Below are 23,972 nucleotides of genomic sequence, written 5' to 3' on the forward strand. Positions count from 1 at the left end.
CCTTGACAGTGCAAAAAAAAAAAACCCAGTCACTTTCAATTTGCTACTGACTGACTCATAAAAGCCAACTCATGCCGTAATAATGTAACTTTCACTAAAGTCCATATCACAATCACTAATGGACCTTTTCTCAGTATAATTGCATATCAAATAATGTTCATTGAACAATAATATTTAAATTAACAACAACAGACAATAGGAAATAATAAATAATAAATTAATAAAAACAATTCAGTCAAACGTACAAAAGCAGTGCTCTACAGGATTTCAGTTACATATATTCTAAATATAAAGTCATGAAACTTAATTTTCACCTTAACTCAAATTGATTTAATCTGGAACAAGTAATAGATTAATAAAACCAATAAAATAAAAAATAAAACCACATTCCGTGACACACACAAAAAAAAGCCAGATTTGCTGGACCGCCATGTCAGCCCAAGCATGTATCGCTGCAGCCCAGAGACCTCCGAGTGGGAGGGACTTATGCTGAAAGTTGGCTATATATATCATAGATATCATATATAAAGGCTAGATGTCTCGTCCGCGCTGCTGGCCAATGGAGGTCGATGTCCGCACACGGCGGCCATCTTGCCGCAGGGCGCTCGCTCACTTGTAACATTGTGTTAATGGTGCATGTACTTTTTAAATAACCATAACTTGCTCAATTTTCTACAGATTTTCAAACGGGTTGATTTGTTATAAACGTCAGAGATGTAGTTATGACACTGCATACTTATGAATAATTATAATATTATATATTTCAGCATCCAGAATTATAGACATGTTAATAACGTTTGTAAGAAACCAAACCGTTTGTAAATCAGTCAAGATTTCAGCGAGATAAGAGTATTTGTGTTCGTGCAGATCATTCACCTTACATCAGATACCACAGAGCTCGCCAGAAAGCTTCCCTGTGACAAGATGGCCGCTGGGTGATGCCGTTCGAGACTCCGCCTTAAGACATCTAGCCTTTATATATGATATGCTATATATAGCCTATAGGCTATCTCACCTGTTCTCACCGTTCTTTCCTCAACTCTATGCTTAAAAAGTTTGAAAATGCAATAAAAAGGTGCTATTGGGTTATCAAAACTACTGTAAACTTTTTTTCCCACTCCAAGGGGTTTAAATATGTGAAAAAAGAAGGAGAGTGCTGTGGAACATGTACACAAGTGGCCTGTATTTATGATGCACCAAACAACACCAGACATGTTCTCCAGGTAGCCTACATTTGAAAACATTCTCAAAAATAAATTATTATTCTTTAAAACTTTCAGTTTATCAGAATCTGTGGTTTTCCCAATTTTAATGTGTCTGTCTGTCTTTTGTTAGGAAGGAGAGGAGTACAAATACAAATGCGAAACTCTTAATTGCCATCAAATGAATGGCTCATTTGTGATTGAGAAGACCACAAAACAATGCCCACCCTTTAATCCAGATGACTGTGAGCCTGTAAGTAGAATATCTGTAACTCAGAGTGCACATCCTCTTGGAATTGCTTTGTTTGATCTGCTTGTATTTTGTATGCATGTTTCTTTCTGCAACCATTCATATTTTGTTCCAAGCAATGAAAGAGGATGGGGGCTCATTAAAGAGAAAAAACAAAACAAAACAAAAAAATATATCATAAAAGTAGTATTTTAGTCTTTGTGTAAGGAACTCTAAAATGTCAGTTATTCGCTATGACTTGACTTCACACACAGTCATGATCAACATTCACTTTCAAAAAGAGCAGTTTGGTTATGCTGCAGAATAAATAACTTGTGTCATACAGGTTGAGTAACTGATGACAACATTTATTGAGATATTCCTTCAAAGCTCTAGATGGCAGTGTTAACTGGTTGAACCTTGGGTTTTAGTGTTTCAAGAAAAAAAAGAAGCAGATTAGTAAATTAATGAAAATGTACTATAAATGTCTATGCAATGTTTTCCTTTCTATTATTTGTGTCCTTGCAGGAAACAAAGCATTTGGACAAAGATGGATGTTGTGAGATCTGTAAGATACTGTTTCCTTATATAAAACTTTCTGACAAAAACAATATTTTTTTAATGTTACATTTTTTTTTAATTCACTTTAAAATGAAAATTCTGTCATCATTTACTCACCCTCAAGTTGTTTCAAACCTGTATGAATTTCTTTCTTCTGCTGGACACTAAGGTAGATATTTCCACGAATGTCAGTAACCAAACAGTTCCATTGTAGGAAAAACTTGACATTCTTGAAAATATCTTCCTTAGTTGTTAGCAGAAGAAAGAAATTCATACAGGTTTGAAACAACTTGAGGGTGAGTAAATGATGACAGAATTTTCAATTTTAAGTGAAGTATCCCTTTAATTGTCCTCCCTACTATATTAAGACAGATCATTTTACATAGTAAGTTGTAAGTAAATTAAAAATAACATAATAGGCCTTACATAACTTACAATGCATGCATTGTTCATGAGTCTAAAGCTTACCTGCCTCTATTATCTCTCAGGTGAACTCAGCAACTGTGTTCTGAAGAATAACGCCACCCGGCTGCATGTCAATGATTGCACTTCCATCGAGGATGTAGAAGTCACTTCCTGCACTGGCCACTGTAACACCAAATCAATGTGAGAGCATTACACACCTAATGATCACAAACCCACTCATTTTTTCTTTCCAATTATCAGAAGAATCATAAGGTTTCAATGAAAAGTCTCCAGAAAATTGTTCAGAAAAGTAAAGTTAGCTCATTTGTTATCGGTAGCCATTTGGTTTGATATTTTTCCTTTTTTCCAATAAAATTTGTACATATTTAAGTGTGCCTTTAGCATCCAAACTATTCATCCATAAATATAAAATGAAAACTCACATCCAACTACAATTGATTATTTGACTAGTGTTTTCTTGTAAACCTGCACAGGTATTCAATGGAAGAGAACATCATGAAGCACAGCTGTTCTTGCTGTCGAGAGATGTCAGTAGAGAAGCGACAGGTGACGCTGAAGTGTGCCAACAGCACTGTGATTCCTCATCATAACTACATTTACATTAAGAGCTGCACATGCACTCCTACCAAATGTGGGGACTAGAAGAACTCTGGAAAAAAAGATCCTACTTGACCTTTGCCGATTTAAAGATGACTCAATAATCTGTCACACTGAAAAAGCAACAATTTTAAAATTTAACTGAAAATTACAACTACCGATGATTTAAGCTGATTGTTGTAGTGCATTAATGGCAAAAATTGTTTTGCCAAAATATTGCACCTCTTATTTCTTCTTTGTGGTTTGATCTAGGGGTAAAGTTTACTCTAAGCATAATCTATTTAGTTATTTCTTGAAGGGGGCATTTTTGTATCATTTAGACTCTCTGTAATGCATTATATAATGATGTAGCCTATAGCCTACTTTTTCTCAATGAAATGAATTAAAATCAAAATAAATCATAATAAAAAGCATCAATTACAGTCTCCTGATTTTTTCCCAGAAAAATGCCTGTCTGCATACATCGATTAAACAAAGGATTGGGGTAAAAAATTTTGAGCTGAAAGTAATTGTGGCTATTTCACTTGAAAAAAATGTTTTACCGGTAGGCTATCTTACTCTGAATTTATCATTTTATGCCATTTAGCATTGTATTCTTAATCTACATTATATGGTTTTATATTGACAATGAAAATGCTATATCCTAACACTTTCCTGAACATCTTTAATTTAGATTTTAAATTCCTCTGTATAGGCTACATTAAGCATTCAGCACTCTTTTAATGTTGTATTCTATTTACTCTATTTCGCAAACCACAACCATTTTGATAATTCAAACATAGCGATAATCACTCACGTGAACAAGCAACGATTTGCCTTCAATCATGAGCGTCTGTTGCCCCAGAACTGGGCCCTTATTAAATTTCAAGTCGGTGGTTCAAGTCGAACAAGCCTTATATCGTGGTTCTGTGTGATTTGGACAACTTAAGTTACGCCCACTTCTTGTTACGCCCCTTCTCTTGCAGTCCGCAATCAGTTAATCAAACATCAAAATAAAAAAATAAAAGCATTCACTGCTCTTTAATAGCTCTAATAAGGATTCATTATATTTAATTTATACAAATACATTTTAATTGTCTGCTTGAAAGAATAAAGAATGTAGGCTATGTCCGTTAAATAATGCATATTAATTGAAGAAGAAAGAGAATGCTCTAGCCTACTTTAGGAGAAGTGTTTTTATTTAATTTTAAGATATTATTTTGACACAGCCCTAAATATGTGTCTGTTTTGCATGTTCAAACTTTAAAAATTATTCATGTCCAGGCAAGACTGTCAGCTGGCCTGGCTCCAATTGCCGATCTTTATTAACTGCGTGCGAGAGGAAAATCAGCGCTAAAATGGTGTAGTGTGTGGTTTCGTAATGAAACAAATAAAATGTAGTGTGTAATAAGATGAGATAGACTACAGTTAGATGGCCGTTATATCAAAATAAACCCTTCAAACCTTTCAGGCAAAAGGTTATTAGCCTATAAGTAGGCCTACACTTAATGACTACAAAACGTCTCAGGTTACTATTGTAACCCTAGTTCCCTGAGAAGGGAACGAGACGATGCGTCGATGACGCTTTGGGAACGCTTGCGTGATTACGTCTGAGCACGTATGTCAACTAGTCCAATGGAAAGAATGAGCGTCACGGGCGGGTGACGTCATGACCAGGAAGAGATATAAGCACATCCGGTGCGTTACTCGCGTTAGCTTGAAAGAGTCGAAGCAAAGTCGATCGCAGGGATGCAGGAAGTATGGCAGGGCGACGCATCGTCTCGTTCCCTTCTCAGGGAACTAGGGTTACAATAGTAACCTGAGACGTTCCCTTTCGAGGGAACTCGCGATGCGTCGATGACGCTTTGGGAACGAGAATACCCAATACGCCATACTTACAAAATGCCAGCAGAAAAACTGTCGGCAAACTAAGATAAAAGCACCTGGGACCCTGGGGCAGCGTCCAGGTCCAGGCTATAAAACCTCACAAATGTGAGCGGTGAGGACCAGCCTGCCGCATCACAAACCTCCTGAAGGGAAACCCCCGATAATAAGGCTTTAGAGGCCGCCATACTCCTAGTCGAATGAGCTCTGACCACCAGAGGACATGGCTGGCCAGAGGACTCATAAGCAAGAGAAATAGCCTCGACTATCCACTTGCTAATTGTCTGTTTAGAAGCTGGAAGACCCTTCTTAGGTGATCCAAAGCAGACAAATAACTGATCTGATCTTCTCCACGGGGCCGCCCTGTGGACATAAGTGTCCAGTGCTCGCACTGGGCACAAGAGATTCAGTTTTTCCTGGTCCGAAGAGGCAAACGGAGGAGGATAGAACGCCTGCAGTACAATAGGCCTCGGAATATTGGTTGGCACCTTAGGTATATATCCCTGTTTAGGGTAAAGGAATGCCTTGACCATCCCAGGAGCAAACTCGAGACAGGTGGGAGAAACCGAAAGGGCCTGAAGGTCTCCGACTCTTTTTAGGGACGAAATAGCCAGAAGAAAGATGGTCTTGAATGTCAGAAATTTCTCTGAAACCGACTCAAGGGGTTCGAAGGGAGCCCCTGAAAGGCCTTCCAAAACTATTGCCAAATCCCAAGCCGGCACCCTAGTACGTGTTGCAGGCCTCAGCCTCAAGGTGCCACGAAGGAAACGAATAATCAGGGGGTCTCGACCCAAAGATGTATTACCCACCGGGGCGTGGAAAGCCGCAATGGCCGCCACGTAGACCTTTAAGGTAGATGGACATAAACCTGATGAAAAGCGATCCTGGAGAAATTCAAGTACTGTGTTAACTGAACAGTTGACTGGATCCCGCTGATGCTGGTGACACCAAGAAGTGAAAACTTTCCACTTAAGTGCATACAATTTCCTCGTGGCTGGAGCTCTGGAGCTAAGAATGGTCTCCACAACCTCAGTTGAAAGACCACTCTCTATAAGTTGGGCCCCCTCAGAGGCCAAACCCATAAATTCCAAATCTCTGGTCGGGGGTGATATATTGTGCCCCCTGCCTGAGACAGAAGGTCCCTCCTGATAGGAATCTCCAAGGGAGGGCCGTCGAGGAGACGAATAAGGTCCGCAAACCAAATCCGACTCGGCCAGCGTGGTGCTACCAGAAGTAGACTTATTCCGTCCTGGCGGACTCTCTCCAGAACTCCTGGGAGCAGAACAACAGGGGGAAAGGCGTACAGACGTAGCCTCGGCCACGCCTGTACCATAGCGTCCAGCCCCAGAGGGGCTGGATGAGTGAGGGAGAACCATAGTGGACAGTGCGTCGTGTACTGAGACGCAAACAGATCCACTTCCGCTTGGCCGAAAAATTCCCATATCTGCTCCACCGCCTCGGGGTGGAGTCTCCAATCCCCTGGCCTCAGCACCTGCCTCGACAGGATGTCTGCTCCGATATTCTGGCACCCAGGGATATACACTGCCCTCAGAGAGAGTATCTTCCCCAGGGACCACAGGAGAATCTGGTGCGCCAGTTTGCAGAGTGGACGCGAACGCAGACCCCCCTGGCGATTTACATAAGAGACCACCGATGTATTGTCTGTACGGACGAGCACATGATGGCCCCTCAGGTCTGGAAGGAAATATTTCAACGCATTGAAGACAGCCATCATCTCCAGGCAATTTATGTGCCAAGAGAGATGATGACTCCTCCACAGACCCTGAGCTGAGCGGCCTTCCATTACCGCTCCCCAGCCGGTGAGGGAAGCATCTGTCGAGATCGCAACTCGATGGCAAAGAGCTCCCAGCACCGGACCCTGGGATAGGAACCAGTGTTTCCTCCATATGACCAAGGCACGGAGGCACCGCCGTGTGATCTTGATCATCCGAAGTGGGTTTCCCCTCGGGGAGAACCCCCTGGTTCTGAGCCACCACTGCAAGGGTCTCATGTACAGCAGGCCAAAGGGTATCACATTGGACGCCGCTGCCAAGAGACCCAACAGTCTCTCGAACTGTTTCACAGTGCGTGACTGGCCTAGCTTCAACCCTTTCGTGGCTACGAGGATAGCAGCTACACGAACGGGCGATAGTGTGGCCCGCATCGTGACTGAATCCCATACCACACCAAGGAAAGTGGTTCTCTGTAATGGAGACAGCACACTTTTCTTGGTATTGAGTCTCAACCCCAATTTTTTCATGTGAGCGAGAACGACATCTCGATGCCGAACCGCTAACTGTTCCGATTCCGCCAGAATCAACCAGTCGTCGATATAATTCAGAATGCGTATGCCCTGCAACCTGAGCGGGGCCAGAGCTGCATCTACGCATTTCGTGAACGTGCGGGGTGATAGAGCTAGACCGAATGGAAGCACCCGATATTGGTATTCTTTGCCCCTGAAAGAAAACCTCAGGAACTTCCTGTGTTGAGGGAGGATGGAGACATGGAAGTAAGCGTCCTTTAAATCTATCGTGACGAACCAGTCCTCGGATCTGATTTGCGTCACGATCTGCTTGAGAGTGAGCATCTTGAATTTGAGTTTCATGACTGCACGATTCAACAAACGAAGATCTAAAATGGGACGCAACCCCCCATCCTTTTTTGGAACGATAAAGTAGCGGCTGTAAAACCCCGATTCTATGTCGGGCGAGTACACCTGCTCTATAGCTCCCTTCGCTAACAGAGACTCTACTTCTTGCTCCATTACCAGAGCCTGCTCGGGATGTACTAGCGTGAGTAACACCCCGTTGTAACGAGGTGGAGGAGAACAAAACTGGATTCTGTAACCTTTCTCTATTATCTGCAGGACCCAAGGAGATATATTCGGCAGATTCTTCCACTCTGTCAGAAAATCTACTAAGGGTACCAGTCTCTCGAGACTGGCCTCTGGTATTACTGGAACAGCCACTTCGGTGACCTGAAGCATACTGGCAGGAAACAACCGAACTGACTGTTTTTGAACCCCCCTCAGAGGGAGCGAGTCCGACGCAATGTCGAGTTGACACTGAGTCAAGAGCTCGCTGGAGACCGCTGCGCCCCGAGGCACCAAGGGTGGCGGGGTTGGCAGAACGGTCCCCTGTGGACCCCGAGGTGGAACGGGCACCGTATAATGAGGTGAACACCGCTCCACCCCGGGTGGGGCTGTCCTCAACGGTCTGACGCCCGTGGCGTCAGGACCTCTTTTGAGCCGAAGCCTTCTTCGCCATAAGAACGGTCCTCAGATCCGGCTTAGACTTAGACGACTTCGGCTGAGAGTGTTGGCTCGGCCCCCAAGATTTATTAGGAGGAGCACGAGACGCAACACTCACTTTTTGTTGCACACGGTGCGAGGAGCTTGGCTGGGGATGCTCACGCCCAGCATCCCCAGGGGGATGGACTCGGCGAGGGAGGAATTTTTTAAAAGCCTCTGACTGTTTCTTCGTTTCTTGAAACCTATCAACCACAGCGTTCACCGAGTCACCGAAAAGACCAGAGGGAGACATTGGGGCATCTAACAGAAATGCACGATCTTTATCTTTTAAATCGGCTAAATTCAACCAAAGATGTCTCTCAGTAGCTACGAGGGCTGCCATAGACCGCCCAATAGCACGAGCGGTCTCCTTCGTAGCCCTGAGAGAAAGATCTGTAGCCCGACGAAGTTCTCGAATATCGTCAGCACTAACCCCCTCACTCTTATCAATATCCCCCAACAGATCTGCCTGGTAGGCTTGGAGCACTGCCATCGTGTGCAGACAGGCTCCAGCTTGACCTGCTGCCGTATATGCCTTGCCCACTAAGTTCGATGTCGTTTTTAACGGCTTATTGGGCAACACGGGAGCCTTCAGGGACGATGCTGAACCAGGAGACAGATAGCTCGCAAGCGTCTGTTCCGCTGGGGGCATCGACCCATAACCATGTTCCTTCAGTCCCTTAATCTCAGAGTATGTTTTAACATGGGGACTAAAAAGACGAGATGAATATGGTTTATCCCATGATCTACTTAGCTCACTATGAAGATCAGGAAAAAATGGAAGGGCCCGTGATGGAGATGAAATATCTGAAGATAAAAATCGCTCGTCTAACTTGCTCTTAGGACGAGTATCTTTTTTCTCTGCTGGCCAGTCAATATTCAATTTATCTACAGCACGAGATATAACATCCACTAACTCCTCATATGCGGGGGAAATAGATGGCGAATCCTCCCCCCTACGTGTGCTTAATGTGTCACTTTGTTCAATGCTCAGTACTTCTACCTCCTCAGAACTAGAGCACTGAAGCATTGGGCTCGCTTCCCGGGCGGAAGAAGCCGCTGGGCGGGCTTCCGACACCGGCAAGCGAGCGATGGATCCCCCGGGTAAAGGCGGAGATAAGGCAGAGCCCGTCTCCAACCCCGCCGAGAGATCCATTTGCGAACCCCAGGTGTGCTTTCTCCGTGCTGCCTCGGCAGCAGCGGGTCCAGCGCCCTGAGGTTCGCGAGCTTGTCCATCATCCTCAAATGTGGACAAGCGAGAGCGGAGCATGCGGAGCGGGAGACGCTCACAATGCAAACAGTCAGCCCCCTCGAAGGCTGACATAGCATGCTCCACTCCCAAACAAACTACACAAAGCTCATGAGTATCCCCACCCGTAAGAAAACGAGGGCAGGGAGAAGCACAAGACTTGAATAGCTGTTTCGCCATGATATATATATAAAGTGACAGACAACAGTAAATAATACAGACAGTTTTGACATAGAGCGCTTTGCTGAGACACGAAAGCTAACGCGAGTAACGCACCGGATGTGCTTATATCTCTTCCTGGTCATGACGTCACCCGCCCGTGACGCTCATTCTTTCCATTGGACTAGTTGACATACGTGCTCAGACGTAATCACGCAAGCGTTCCCAAAGCGTCATCGACGCATCGCGAGTTCCCTCGAAAGGGAACTTTGATGTTTTGATTTGCTAGTATTCATTACATAAAGACGTTTTTCTTGAGATGCTTGGACAGTTGTGTAAATTTAACAAGGCTAAATCTCAGGCCAGAGTTTTTCCTCACACAATATTTCTCAAGCTTGTAAGGAAAGAACAGTGCGAGAGCTGAATTCACACCATCTTGCAGGTCTCTTCTTGAAGAAGACTAATTTTGTCCCAGAGGTCATAAACTTTCCATCTTCAGAAGGTGAAGAGTTCAGAAATTGGGGAATCGCATTCGCAAAATGTGTGTGTTTTCAATATAATGCTATTTCAGAGTTCACGTAAATTAAGTGTTTTGAACAAAGTTGAGCTAATCTGCTTGTATCGACTGCAGCCCTTTCAGTAGATCCATGTCTGGGACGTCATTACATTCACCAGAGACAACATTTAATGCACATAGAGGTGTTTGAAAATGAACAGGATAAATAGAAACCTTATATTTACCTCTGCTATCATCTCAAACTAAACAAGGGTGTGAGTTCTGAAGAACTCTGTGGAGAAGATACACAGTAGGCTACAGTATGATGCACTAAACCAGAATTTACTCTAAATGTGTACTTTGCGAGTTTTGGGTTGGCAAGATCCATCATTTTACCCAAACATTGAAAATTCATTCATTAATTCACCCATTCATGATTTATTTATTCTATGATAATGAATCGAGATTTTCTTTATAGAGGGCCTTAAAGTGGAATTCTATTCTGTATCATAAGAATAAAGTTCAAACTGACAATTCAGTTTGACCCCTAATGTGGTTGTATGAGGAGATGAAGTAAAACAAGTACATATTTATTCTCTGCAAGCCGGGGTAAATGGGTAAATATTGTTACCATATTCCTAAAATAGATCAGACCCTCAGTCACTTCTCAGACACCAAATACAGACATTGTCTCTAACATAAATACAAGAATATACAATGGTTTAAAGAAAACACCTAACATTTTCTTCATAACTAACTGAATCTCAATAACATTATTTCCAAACAGATTTGCATTTCCTGAAGAAAGTACATTCTCAAGTACCAAAGTGACTCATAATCATTTGTTAACAGACAAGTATTCATTACTTCAATGAGATCATTGTTTCCGCCTTAAATTATTACAGTTTAAATTAGTACATTTTTAGCTAACTGTGATTTGTATATGTACATTTCTGAAATACATAACTTAGACAGTGATTACAGATCACTCTTAATTGTAATGTGGACTCATGCATTTTCTGTAAAGCTGCTTTGAAACGATATTGTGAAAAGTGCAATACAAATAAATGTGAAATTAAATGAAAAAAATGAATTTAGAGAAAAAACTTGGAAAAATAATGTTTTGATGTACAAGTTAAATTAACTTTTAAAACATAAGGCAACCCATTAAATTCAGTTTAAGTTGACTCTAAAAACGGACAACTTAAATACTTGTAACAGGCAGTACTGAATAAAAATAAATCCTGTAAAGGCAAATAAAATTGTTCAGCATTTAGCAATGCAAGGAGCTACAAACTTTCTTTCACATGATATGCACATGATATGGGTATAATTTTCCTCTTGAGTATATATTGAGTAAATATTAAATCCAACAGTTGCAATGAAATGTACAAATGCCTCAACACACTAATCTCAAACATGGTGATGATAAACAAAATGTTAAATCGGTAAAAATATAAACTCTTAACCATATGACATCTTAACCATGCATAAATTAAGCTATAAATTATAAATCAATGATTGTTTTCAAGCTGGAATGCATTGAACTAAATTTCTAATGTAAAAATGTTTACAAAATAGATGTTTTTTTTTTTTTTTTTTTTTACAGTGCATCATTTCATATGTACAGATGCACGCTGAAATTATGAGTTTTTGTCCTCAAATTTGATTTGCCGATGAACAGTCCAAAACCTTTGGGACTTTTCACTGTTTGTATCACTCTGCTTGTCTGCGCTTACAGTGTTCAAAAAGCACAATGGTCCCATGCTTTGACTCTAAACTATTGCAAAAATAGACTAAATAATTCCTTAAATAATAATAATACTTTAATAATAAATAATGTATGTAAAATGAAATAAAGTAAGTAAATGCAAATAGACTTTTCTTGCTAACCCAGAACCATAAATATTTAGTAGATCAATATATTTATTAAATAGTTTACTGTGCAACTTCTCTGGAAAATAGTTGTACCCCCACTGTCAACACTCACTTCCTTGTTTAGTTTGAGCTGATGGAGATACATGCAGTTTTGTCAGTGACAAAAAGTGTTTCTCACCACCAAGATTTGCATAGACCTTGTTTAGTCTCAAACATTTAGGACATTTGCATTTAGAATCCTGTGCTAATGTATATGCCGGGTTCCACCTTCCAAACTCGAATTACACTCTTCTAAAGAACACTAAAATTCACTATAAAAGGACTAGTGCTAACAGACAGCTCACATCAACTCTTGAGGATGGATCTTGTCTCCATGGGGACTGTGAGGATGTCCCAGATGTGGATGCTGAGATGGGTCATCCTATTGGTCGGGCTGCAGTCCATACAAGCAGGTAAGCAGACTACAACTGAAAAAAGATCAAAAACAACATGTATCATTGTACAAACCTCTGCCTTTCTATGCTTAAAGACTTCGTAGGAGATTATGGGGACGTTACGGAAGATCCTATGGGCTTTACCTGGCTGCCAGTACCAACATCTGGTAAATATTTAATTGTGTTTACATGTATTATATGAGACATACTGATTGCAAATATTTGTAATGTCACTAATTCATTAATAGATGTCACAATCCACTACAAGCTTAAAACTTTGAAAAGTAAATACAAATGTATTCAAGAATTATGTATCAAAGTAATCAGGTTTAAATGGATCATCAATCACAAATGAGTTCGAAAAAATGTGAAGAAAAATATATTTTGACATAAAAGTGTGCAGTAAAATACAACCTAATATAATTTTTTTTCTGAATGAAAACATTTTTACATAAAAAAAGTAACTTTAGTAATAAATTATTTTGACTAACGATAAATGATAATAAATCATAACCTTGCATGATTTTTACCATGGTTGCAAGGTCAGGGACAATTGTAACACAAAATTGGACGAATTGAAATGGAAAATTTCAATCTTTTAAACATGTAATTCTCAGTCTTTCTAATTATGTATCTCTTAAAAGAATAAAGTAATAATTATGATATAAATACCACATAAACTAAACACATATTATTAAGGACAGTAACAACATGTTAATAAATATTCAGAGACATTATAAGACATTATTACTTTGAGGGTAGCTATCTTATTTGAGTGGGTGAATATATTGGTTACACTTTATTTTACAGTGTCCTTGTTAAATGTTACATGTAACAATTGCCTCCATAATGAAGCATTTGCAACAGCAAGCTGGTTTACATTAGAGATTTGTGCAAAACTTTTTAGATATTTTCTAAATGTCGATAAAAATAAAAAAACTGTTGCGAAAGGACGCTGTTTCCACTGCGACTAAACGTGATTTTTTTCACCATTTAAAAAAACTAATTTCAAAAACCATGGCGACGGATGTTGGTAGGTTCACGCATATTGCAGCCACGCACTAGCCATTATTTCCAATCAAAGGCGACGTAGGCGTGTTATCCAAGCATTAATGGAAAGGAAAGCCCCTTAAACTTGGGAGCAGCCACGTATGAGGTGTTTCTGGGTTATAGTATACGCGCTTTCACAGAGGAAATCTGTGGATGAATAGTTAAAGGACAGTTTAATTAAGAACTCTGTCTCGTCTTCTGTCCAAACATATCGCGCCTTCATTAAAGAATGATCATGTGAAGAATGATGCCAGGTGACCTGTAAATGTGAAAAAACTATTTCTAGTGCAGTTTTACGAAATATTCTTTTTTCGAATTGTCTGAAAAACCACCTCATGCGTCAATTTTTTTTTGCGATATATTGCTAAAATTGACGTGTTTCAGTTGGGCGCATTTTCAATTTGCACAATTTGAAGGGTAATGGAAATGCAGCTAGTGTGACATTGTTTCAGTCTTTGAATAAGAAGGAAGATGTTTTAATACATTTTAATAAAATATGACAAGTTTACATTTTTGTCTTTTATATTTAGTGTTCACCACTTTGACGACTGTGATGGAAACAGAAGGTATTAAAAACATAATTTAAAGCATGTGCAGCATCAGTTTGTACAGTTTTTACACTTTAGAAAACTAAATGGTGTATTTTTGCTTTACTGAAAGTATTTACCAAAGAGTTTTACATTTATAAACTTATTATAATAAACTTTCTCTCTTGATTCAGTTGAACTGAATCCTGATCACCAGTCCACGATCTGCAGCACATGGGGAAATTTCCACTTCAAGACATTTGATGGTCATTTCTTTCAAGTGCCAGACACGTGCAACTACGTTCTGGCGGTGATGTGTGACAGCACAACTTCTGACTTTAACATCCAAATGCAAAGAGAGACTGTGAACGGCTCAATCACTTTTAGCACAGTCACAATAAAGCTGGAGGGGACAGTCATCAAACTCACTAATGGCAACATCACTATGGATGATCAAGAGTGAGTTGATATTTACTTGTTTTTACATGAGTAACTACTGGAATGTGCAGCTTTCATAAACTCATATTAATTAAGAGACAACTCTGAATATGCTGATTAAACATGGTGAAGAATAGTGTCCAGACAGCACCTAAAATCTTCTACAATCACTTGTATACAAATATGTTTAGCTGAAGTTTCTTACACTTTTTCTTGCAGCGTGTCTGTTCCAATCAATCAGAATGGACTTAAAATCGAGGGAAGTCAAACAAGTATTAAGATCTCCAAATATGGACTGACTGTCTTTTGGGAAGAGGACAACTCTATATTGGTATGATTTAAGATTATTATCTTGCTGAGTAAATACCTTTACTGTAATACAGTATGTGTGATGAAAATGTGAGATAAAGAGCCAAACATGTGTTCAAATGAAAACTGTAAAACTGATTTGATGAAATCTGTTGATAAGAGTAAAGAAAAACAAAGCAAACCGTGCAGGAGAGTTTTCGTGCAGGTTCTTCTTCAGAATGAATCGAGATGAATCCATAACCATATAATGAAATCACACACACCCTTTAACGCTATTTGGTTGCACACAGTAAGCAGGTCTAGGAAAGTTAAACATCAAACAGGATATCAGTTCTACAAAACATAAAGCACAGTGAACCAACAGGTTTTGCCATGTCCACAGCCACCATTAAGTTCCCAGAGGTCCGGACCTCGCTAATTTAAGTGTATGTAATGAAGGTTGTAAAATAACTGCCTAATATTAACTCTAGTTTGGTGCTGCAATGTAGTAGGTGCTAGGTGGCGACAAGTGACAAGTGTCTTTTTGAGTGAGCAATTGAACCATTAATTGAACTAATTAGTCCAAAAACATACATTGAAAGAAATTAGTTGCTGAAACCGATCTTTGATGCTCATATTGCTCATATGCCTCTGGACATAGAAGGATTGAATTTGCATTTGATTGAAATGTAACATCTATTGAAAATAATCCTTGAAACATTTCTCATTTAAGGCAAATCATGTTTGGAATATGTCTATGTGGTTGTGTTTTGTAAACATTAGGCATAAACATTCTGCATTCACATTATGTGTGGATCATTCATTTCAACATTTAACCTTATTCTCATGTTTAAGAATCTGTTATCTGCTTGACAAGTAATTTATGCTACTGCGCACTGACATGATTTTAAAGCTATTGTTATCCAATTTTTTTGTCCTTCAAACACCTTAAAATACACATCTATAGATCAGGAAAATCACATTTTTATTAAGCGTATTTGTACTGCCATAAATAAACATTATGACAGACTAATTTTGAAACTAACGATTCGTATCACTGTCATCATCTTATAATATGATGTTCCCTAGATTGAACTTGCAGAGAAGTACCGAGGTCAGACCTGTGGACTCTGTGGAAACTACAACGGCAACAAGAAAGATGATACTTCTAAAAACGGTACACATGATGTTTTGATCAAATGACCTATGAAAACATTTGCATCTAAACACCTGATCGCTGTACACATACTGTAGTAATAGTATCGCATTAACCAGCTAAATCCCTCTCAGGTCCGGACACATGGAAGGTGTCCACACCAACTGAATCCTGCAAGGACGTTATACTTCTACCCAGGGATCAGTGCGACCAGGTATGAGACAAATCAGGAGTTTTTTAATCATTTTACCAGATTTTGGGCTGATATATATTTTTTTAATATATATATATATTTGTTTTACCTCATTTGCCAGTTGAAACATTGCTTTCCATTATTAATTTTTTTTACAGGCAAGTGTTTGCCAGCAGCATCTCAGCAGTCCAGGGTTTAGCGACTGTTACAATGTGATGGACATGGGTTCATTTGAAGACGCCTGTGTGAACGACCTGTGTCAATGTTACGGCAATCACGACTGTCTCTGCAACACACTCACGGAGATTTCACGACAGTGCACACATGCTGGAGGAAAACCAGGAACATGGAGGACAGAGCAGTTCTGTCGTGAGTATCAATTCTGGAAGATAAATAGAAAAGAAATCAGTGGGAATAAAATGTCATTATCACCACTCTACTTACAGCTCAATATTTAATTCAATATTAGAATTTTCAGAATGTATGGGCATGATTAAAAAAAATTATAATAATAGTTATATGCTGTGGTATAAAACTCAATGGGCCCTATTTTAACGATCTGAAACGCAAGTATCAAAGCGCAAAGCGCAAGTAACTTTGTGGGCGGATCCCGGCGCTGTTGCTATTTTCCCGGCGGGATAAACGACTCTTGCGCCTGGCGCAAATCTAAAAGGGGTTGGTCTGAAGTAGCTTCATTATTCATAGGTGTGGTTTGGGCGTAACGTGAAATAAACCAATCAGAGCGTCCTCTCACATTCCTTTTAAGAGCCGGCGCGCTTGTTCCATGGCAGATTGCTATTATAACGGCGGATTTGCCAGGCGCACGCCAGGAGCGGTTCACAGCCGAGGAGGCTGACGTTCTCGTCAGGACCGTAAAACACAGAGAAGTGACATTGGGGATAATGGGAGAAACCCACCCAAATTAGCTTCGGTTAAACAGGCTTATAATGTCTAAATGTGTAGCCTAATCTAGATTTTTTTTTTTTTTTTAAATCTAGATAGATCTTTTCCACATCTTCCCGGGCACAACAATGATTTCCCTCGTGTGTTAATATTTTTCCTTGTAATAATGTATGATTTGCAAAAATGAAAACTGCTGTGTCTGTTTATATTAGAGAATCAAAGTGGATGCGCGTTAACACACTACATTATAGCCAAGCACGCGCCCTTAAAATACCATATCACTAACGCGCAACGCGCCACTGTCTTTAGACTGTATTTTTCCTGGTCAGTGGCGCAATTGCTTTCTAAAACTGGAAAATAGCACCAGGGGAGTTTTGCGCCAGAACACGCCTCCTCTTTGCGCTGAACCGCCCCCGCGAGCGCAAGTTCATTCCCTAATTTACCGACGTGCGTCTGTGGAGGGAAAAGTCCGCTGTGCGCAAGTGCAAAATAGGAATGATACATGCGTCGGTGTTCAAAGTCAATTGTGCTGGGTGCAAGATAGGGCCCAATATATACACTATCAGTTTGGACACATTTGACTGAATTTATGTGTCCAGCACACAGTCCTGATCGTGTGTGTCTGATATACTAATTATTCTTATTCTGTGGAGCAGCAAAGTCATGTCCTCCAAACATGCAATATCTGGAGTGTGGAAGTCCGTGCAAGAACACCTGCAAAGATCCAAACGCAAGTCTGATGTGTAAAGAACACTGTGTGGACGGCTGTTTCTGCCCTGAAGGTAATTTCACACAATATCAAGAGATGTGCTTGCAACAGTGTTTTCCCCCCCCCCAAAATAAATGGTATCATGCCTTCTTTTTGTAAAGGCACTGTGGAAGACGACATTGGTCAGAGTGGATGTGTTCCTGTGAACCAGTGCCCATGTGATCACGATGGCAAAGTATATAAATCAGGAGAGTCTTACCAACAAGCTTGTAAAGAATGGTAACGTTTTAATTTAAATATTTTAAAGTCACAATTAAAATCCTTCATACATTTCCTCATACTAACACTGCTGCATTCTGTGTCAGTGTGTGTGACGCGGGACACTGGAACTGTACATACTGGGATTGTACCGGAATCTGCTCTGTTGTGGGAGGGTCTCACGTCACCACTTATGATGGAAAGAGATTCACCTTCAGCGGGAACTGTGACTACATCCTCACTAAGGTCTGTCAGAAGATGTGAGATCAGGGCGAGATCAATGAAAGTCTTCTCTTGTACTATTATTCTTATGGTTTATTATGTAACAATCAAAAAAGTATGGACATGATCATTTATATTCATTATATATCATTTGGAGGTTCTTACAGTCCTTTTTTTTATTCCAGCACTCTAATGACAGTGATATTGCTGTCGTGGGAAATCTGGCAAAGTGTGAGTCGGCCCGAACAGACACATGTCTAAATTCAGTGACCCTTGTCATCTCGGGGACCACTGTAAGTAAAAGTCAAGTCAAGTCATCTTCATTTTATAGCGCTTTTAACAATGTAGATTGTTTCAAAGCAGCTTTACAGAGATAAACGTATAATTTAAGGTAACAGATTGTTTTGGCTTTATAGCGGTTCTTGAATAATGTTATTTTCCAGCTAAAGTTAGTTTTGATTGATTCACTTCCGTCGAAAGGATAATTTGTTATTATATTAGGGGCCGCTAAGACAACACCGTTCTCTCTACACAGACTTTAAACGTGAACCTGTGATAAACACTGATGGCACTCACGTGGGCATAAAGAGTTAATTCTATAGTTATGTGCATTTGAATATATGTGCGCATGTTTGTAATTCTCTACAAACCAAGCCTAAAACTACTTGTCCTGCCTATAAATTTGATACAGAATTTTATTTTATCACTACGGGGCAGATACGCAAATTTTCAACAATGCTTTATCTGTAGACTGATAATGGGATCCTCCATAGGGAGAGGCTAGTTGGCACTTCAGCACTGCGTTGTCATCGGGTCCAGGCGAAGGTCCTTCCTCAGATCTGGATAAGGCCTGGATCCGGCTGGCTGCGGGAAAACCTCGGGATAAACAAAGACACTAAAATTAGCGTAGATGCCATTCTTCTTATGATGTAACGAGTACATCAGGATTTAAGGGAAGTGTTCCCAGTTCCGGCTGACCTAATCTATGCAGTCTAACATTGAGTTATAGAAGTCTATAATGCATTATGTGAATGCTAGGTCAAAGAGATGTGTCTTTAATCTAGCTTTGAACTGACAGAGTGTGTCTGCTTCCCGGACAAGGGTAGGAAGACTGTTCCAAAGTTTTGGTGCTAAATAGGAAAAGGATCTACCGCCAGCAGTCGATTTTGATATTCTAGGTATTATTAACTGGCCGGAATTTTGAGATCGCAATAGACGCGAAGGACTACTGTATAATGCGTTAAGAGCTCGCTCAAGTACTGCGGAGCTAAACCATTTAGTGCTTTGTAAGTAATCAGCAATATTTTAAAGTTTATACGATGTTTAATAGGCAGCCAATGCAGTGTTGACAGAACGGGGCTAATATGTCATACTTCCTGGTTCTGGTAAGAACTCGAGCTGCTGCGTTTTGAACTAGCTGTAGTTTGTTTGTTAAGCGTGCAGGGCAACCACCCAGTAGAGCATTACAGAAATCTAGCCTTTAGGTCATAAAAGGTTTATTTTTCTTATTTTTAATAACTGTTGCATCATGTTTTAATCATTTCATACTCTAAAATAACCAAAATAATTTTTCTGGGAGAACAGCACTGGCTAATATTGGCTATGTTCAGAATAGCACACTTACTTTCAGCACAGAGCATACAGTACTGCATACTTCAGTACTTTAATACAAAAAAAAATCTTGAAAGATTTCAATTACAAAACATAATTTTGTTTTCTTCTTGTTATTTTGCATATAAAACAGATTAGTTTTTCCTCCAGCGGAGTTGTGACACTGAACGGAAACAGCCCATTAACGCTTCCTGCTACCGAAGGTGGGTTGTCCAAAATGAGGAACTGTTCTATTATAAGCATGTTAAAAATAAAAATAAACATAATTAAATGTATTTCTCTGAAAACCCAAGGCTCTATTTTTTTTTAAATGCAGATATCCTTTATGTATGTTAGCATTAACAAAAGTCAATGTTGATAAGTTATTTTGTATCCTAACTACCTATTTTGTTGTCCCAGGTCCTGTGAGCATCTTCAAGCCCTCTTCCTCCTTCATTATTGCTGATTTGAAGAGTCTTCGTCTAGAGATCCAGTTAGCTCCAGTCATGCAGTTGTATATTGTAGCCAGGACTGAAGAGAGAAGGAAAATGAGTGGTGAGTTGTAAAAAATATGTGATTAAAATTAATTTTTGTTACAGAATGTAGAAAAGGAGCGAAAATACACTGTAAAAAAATGTTTTGGTTTAACTTAAAAAAGCAAGTTACCTTGTTGCCTTAAAATTTTGAGTTTGTTGTATTAAAAAAATTGAGTTAATACAATGAAGAAGAATGGTTTAATAAACAGAAACTCAAAATAGTATGTTATCTTCCCCACATTAGTTATCGAAGTTGATTTGACAAAAGATAAATATTATAAATTGGCCAATGGCTAAAACGTATATTAATAAAAAAAAATGTACAATAACCTTTTAAAAATGTATCAGTACATAGAGCATGAATTACAGACATTGTATAAATCATTCACTACTTTACTTTAAGTACTTTTACTTTACACATTACTCATTTCAGGTCTGTGTGGAAACTATAATGATGTCCAAACAGATGACTTTAAAACAGAATCAGGCATCATAGAGGGCACACCAATATCTTTTGTCAACTTTTGGAAGAAAACCCCATACAGCTGTCCAGATCTTGAAAACACTTTTGACAACCCCTGTAGTCTGAGTGTGGACACAGGTATACACAGTTTTACAAACATTAAGAAATAACAATATAACCTAATAAAAAATAATCATATATGCAATCATTTATGTTGCAAATATTACAGAACTACGTCAAGTCTTTATTCTTTCTATTCAGAGAAACTTGCTAAAGACTGGTGTTCCCGTCTCACAAACCCAAATGGCACCTTCTCCCAATGTCATTCAGAAATATGTCCTGAGATTTACTACCAAGTGAGTGTTTTTGCACAGAATCATTTTCTCTTTTGAAATTAACTGTATGTATGAATGACATATAATTGCATCCTGGTTTCATCCTTTGCAGTGGTGCGTCTATGACACATGCAAGTGTGCACATATTAAAAAGTGTATGTGTGCAGCCGTGTCCACTTATGCCCACGCATGTGCTGCCAAAGGAGTCATTCTCCAGGACTGGATGGATTCAGAACCCTGTGGTGAGAACTTTTGTTTGTACAGTTCTATATAATTCATGCATTTGAATCACATTCTGTTGATTTGGAAATGAAAAAATGAATAATAATAAAAATGTGTTTACATGTGCTCAGTATCCAAGTGTTCAGAAAACATGAAGTACTCTTACGGAGTGAAAAGCTGTGGAAGCACCTGCCGTTCTCTCAGTGTTCATGATGACACCTGCCAAGGGTCCTTCACACCTGTAGACGGCTGTGTCTGTTCTGAGGGAACATACCTTAATGAAAAAGACAGCTGTGTACATCCTGACGAGTGTCCTTGTTACAAAGGCGACAAGGTCATAGAGCCATCAGTAGTATCCTACATAGATGGTGTAGCATGGTATACGAGTTCCTCATTTCACACCCAATGCATTGTTGACAGAATACCAATGATAACTCGTGAAGACCATTAGTAATTACTGATTTGCACAATTTTGTCATATTACAGCACCTGTAACCTTGGCAAATTGCATTGCTCCAGTCCAGAAGGTAAGTTGCAACTTAATTCTGCAATTCCACTAGTCACGTTATCACTGGTATGATGAAGTTTCCCATCTATGTGCCTGTTGTGTTTGTAGACTGTGTGGCTCCGATGTTCTTCTTCAAATGTTCAAATTATGAACCTGGAAAAAAAGGAACAGAATGTCAAAGGACATGTCAAAACCAAGACATAAACAATTGCGTGAGTTTGGATTAGGACAGCATAACTGACATTTCTAAAAAGTTTGTTTTGTTTGCCACAAATGGATTTGTAAAAGCAGAGCTATGAAAAAAGGGAGGGTTAACACTGCTGGACCTTCTTGATTTGTTTTGGCTATAGGTGAGCACAGGGTGTGTATCAGGGTGTATGTGTCCAGACGGCCTTCTGGCTGATGGCAATGGTGGGTGTGTGGAGAGGGAAAAATGTAATTGTACCCATAATGGAGAAACCTATTTACCTGGAGACCAAGTTCAAGAGGACTGTAACACCTGGTGAGTCGGCATTGATTGAAGTAGGAGAGAATATTACAGCTATACCATCACCATGTGCGTTATTTTTTCTTTGCCCAAAACAATAAGCAATTTTCAAAGCATTACAAGATTACTCCTTTAAATTCTCACTGCAAATGAGTGGTAAGAAAGAAAATAGGGGGCAACCACTGTGCATTAAAGGGTTAATCCGTGAATTGCTCTATATTTCAGCACATGCATAAACGGGACGTGGACTTGTACAGACGAAGAGTGTTATGGCACCTGTACCATTTATGGTGAAGGTCATTTCATGACTTTTGATGGCAGGAAATATTCTTTCCACGGAGACTGTGAACACATCTTAGCCCATGTATGTTTTTCATCAATTTGGGTTCCTGCCTAATTTAAAAAGAAAAAAAGTAAAATTCTGACCTGACACAGAATTAATTTATTCAACCCCTCTAGGATTACTGCAATAAAGACCAGAGTCCATATTCTTTACGCCTGGTCACAGAGAACATTCCCTGTGGCAGCAGCAGCAGCATTTGCTCCAAGTCCATCAATCTCTTCTTTGGGGTGAGGTTATTTCATAGCTCAAAATCAGCTTGAGTATAATAGTATTTTAAAATGTAGAATATAGTGATACAATTTATGCCATTGTTGTATATTTTAGAGGATGGACATGTAGAAAAAAAATTACATTCAAAATCTAAGTTAAATTTGTATTCTTGATGTCATCGTAACATCATGAGAGAGTTATATACAGTTATTTATGTTGTTTATAGATAATTTTATTCCACTGACTTCTTAAATCCTGCAGAGATACAAGATGATTTTATCCGAGGAGAATGGGATTAAAGTTGTTGAAAGCAATGGAATTGAATACCAATATCAAATCCATACTGCTGGGATATACAATGTCATAGAGGTCAAAGATCTTTTGAACTTAATCTGGGACAATAAAACGAGTCTGATGCTCCAACTCCATCCTAAATTTAAGGTAAGCATTACCCCTACATTCACAAACACACTATCATCTTTTACACTTTCCTGTTCATTCTCTTACCTTAACATACGATCTCTATGACAGGGCAAGGTGTGTGGACTGTGTGGAAACTTTGATGGTAATGCGAACAATGACTTTGTAAAGCATGATGGAGAAGAGGTCACTGATGCAGTGGCATTTGGGAATAGTTGGAAGGTGAATCCCATCTGCCCAGAAATGATCAGCTTGATAAACCCATGTGAAAAAAATGCACATCGGAAGGCCTGGGCTATCAAACACTGCAGCATCATCACAAGCGCTGTCTTTACAGATTGCCATTCACGTGTATGTACAATTATAAACTTTATGAATTCAGAAAGTTGTTGGTCTTCTGGAGTTTGTTTAGATGGTCAGCCTTTGTTGGTTTCATGCCTGAAATAAAAATGTTTCTTACCATTTTACAATTTAGCATAGCACATAAAACCGGTTACCCTAAAGGTTCTTCTGACTTTCCTGTGTCTAGGTGGACTCTGCCCCATACTATGAGGCCTGTGAAAGAGACACCTGTGCATGTGACAGCGGAGGTGACTGTGATTGTTTCTGTACCGCAGTGGCAGCTTATGCTGCTGAATGCCGTAAAAAAGGAGCTTGTGTAGCATGGCGGAGCCCAAGCATTTGCCGTAAGTCCTAATACTGTTAGAAATTATGTTCATTGCATTCAGAAC

The 23,972-nt window shown here is 39.6% G+C and overlaps 2 protein-coding genes across 2 annotated transcripts in view; both read left to right on the forward strand.

The window, feature by feature from the left end:
* The window catches only part of LOC306994065 (mucin-5AC-like), a 40,985-nt gene extending 37,549 nt beyond the window's left edge, over positions 1-3,436 (forward strand). Inside the window, exons 40-44 of the mRNA XM_079604372.1 lie at positions 1,125-1,223; positions 1,336-1,455; positions 1,960-1,999; positions 2,481-2,598; positions 2,892-3,436. Coding sequence (XP_079460498.1) covers positions 1,125-1,223; positions 1,336-1,455; positions 1,960-1,999; positions 2,481-2,598; positions 2,892-3,060 — 546 coding nt within the window. The 3' untranslated portion in view covers positions 3,061-3,436. The remainder of the gene's footprint in view (positions 1-1,124; positions 1,224-1,335; positions 1,456-1,959; positions 2,000-2,480; positions 2,599-2,891) is intronic.
* An 8,871-nt stretch (positions 3,437-12,307) lies between these two features.
* Positions 12,308-23,972, forward strand: part of LOC306994066 (uncharacterized protein) — a gene marked incomplete at its 5' end in the record, with an annotated part of 32,212 nt that continues 20,547 nt past the window's right edge. Inside the window, 27 exons of the mRNA XM_079604373.1 lie at positions 12,308-12,401; positions 12,479-12,537; positions 13,335-13,416; positions 13,964-13,999; positions 14,155-14,419; positions 14,618-14,729; positions 15,776-15,863; positions 15,977-16,056; positions 16,194-16,404; positions 17,595-17,720; positions 17,809-17,926; positions 18,013-18,151; positions 18,313-18,420; positions 19,872-19,941; positions 20,138-20,272; positions 20,687-20,854; positions 20,978-21,072; positions 21,164-21,293; positions 21,405-21,651; positions 21,760-21,800; positions 21,890-21,993; positions 22,132-22,283; positions 22,494-22,632; positions 22,728-22,838; positions 23,083-23,262; positions 23,353-23,592; positions 23,771-23,927. Of these exons, the coding sequence (XP_079460499.1) occupies positions 12,308-12,401; positions 12,479-12,537; positions 13,335-13,416; positions 13,964-13,999; positions 14,155-14,419; positions 14,618-14,729; positions 15,776-15,863; positions 15,977-16,056; positions 16,194-16,404; positions 17,595-17,720; positions 17,809-17,926; positions 18,013-18,151; positions 18,313-18,420; positions 19,872-19,941; positions 20,138-20,272; positions 20,687-20,854; positions 20,978-21,072; positions 21,164-21,293; positions 21,405-21,651; positions 21,760-21,800; positions 21,890-21,993; positions 22,132-22,283; positions 22,494-22,632; positions 22,728-22,838; positions 23,083-23,262; positions 23,353-23,592; positions 23,771-23,927 (3,487 nt within the window). The remainder of the gene's footprint in view (positions 12,402-12,478; positions 12,538-13,334; positions 13,417-13,963; positions 14,000-14,154; positions 14,420-14,617; positions 14,730-15,775; positions 15,864-15,976; positions 16,057-16,193; positions 16,405-17,594; positions 17,721-17,808; positions 17,927-18,012; positions 18,152-18,312; positions 18,421-19,871; positions 19,942-20,137; positions 20,273-20,686; positions 20,855-20,977; positions 21,073-21,163; positions 21,294-21,404; positions 21,652-21,759; positions 21,801-21,889; positions 21,994-22,131; positions 22,284-22,493; positions 22,633-22,727; positions 22,839-23,082; positions 23,263-23,352; positions 23,593-23,770; positions 23,928-23,972) is intronic.

Source organism: Phoxinus phoxinus, assembly GCF_949152265.1.
Source record: "Phoxinus phoxinus genome assembly, chromosome: 25".
Taxonomy (NCBI): domain Eukaryota; kingdom Metazoa; phylum Chordata; class Actinopteri; order Cypriniformes; family Leuciscidae; genus Phoxinus; species Phoxinus phoxinus.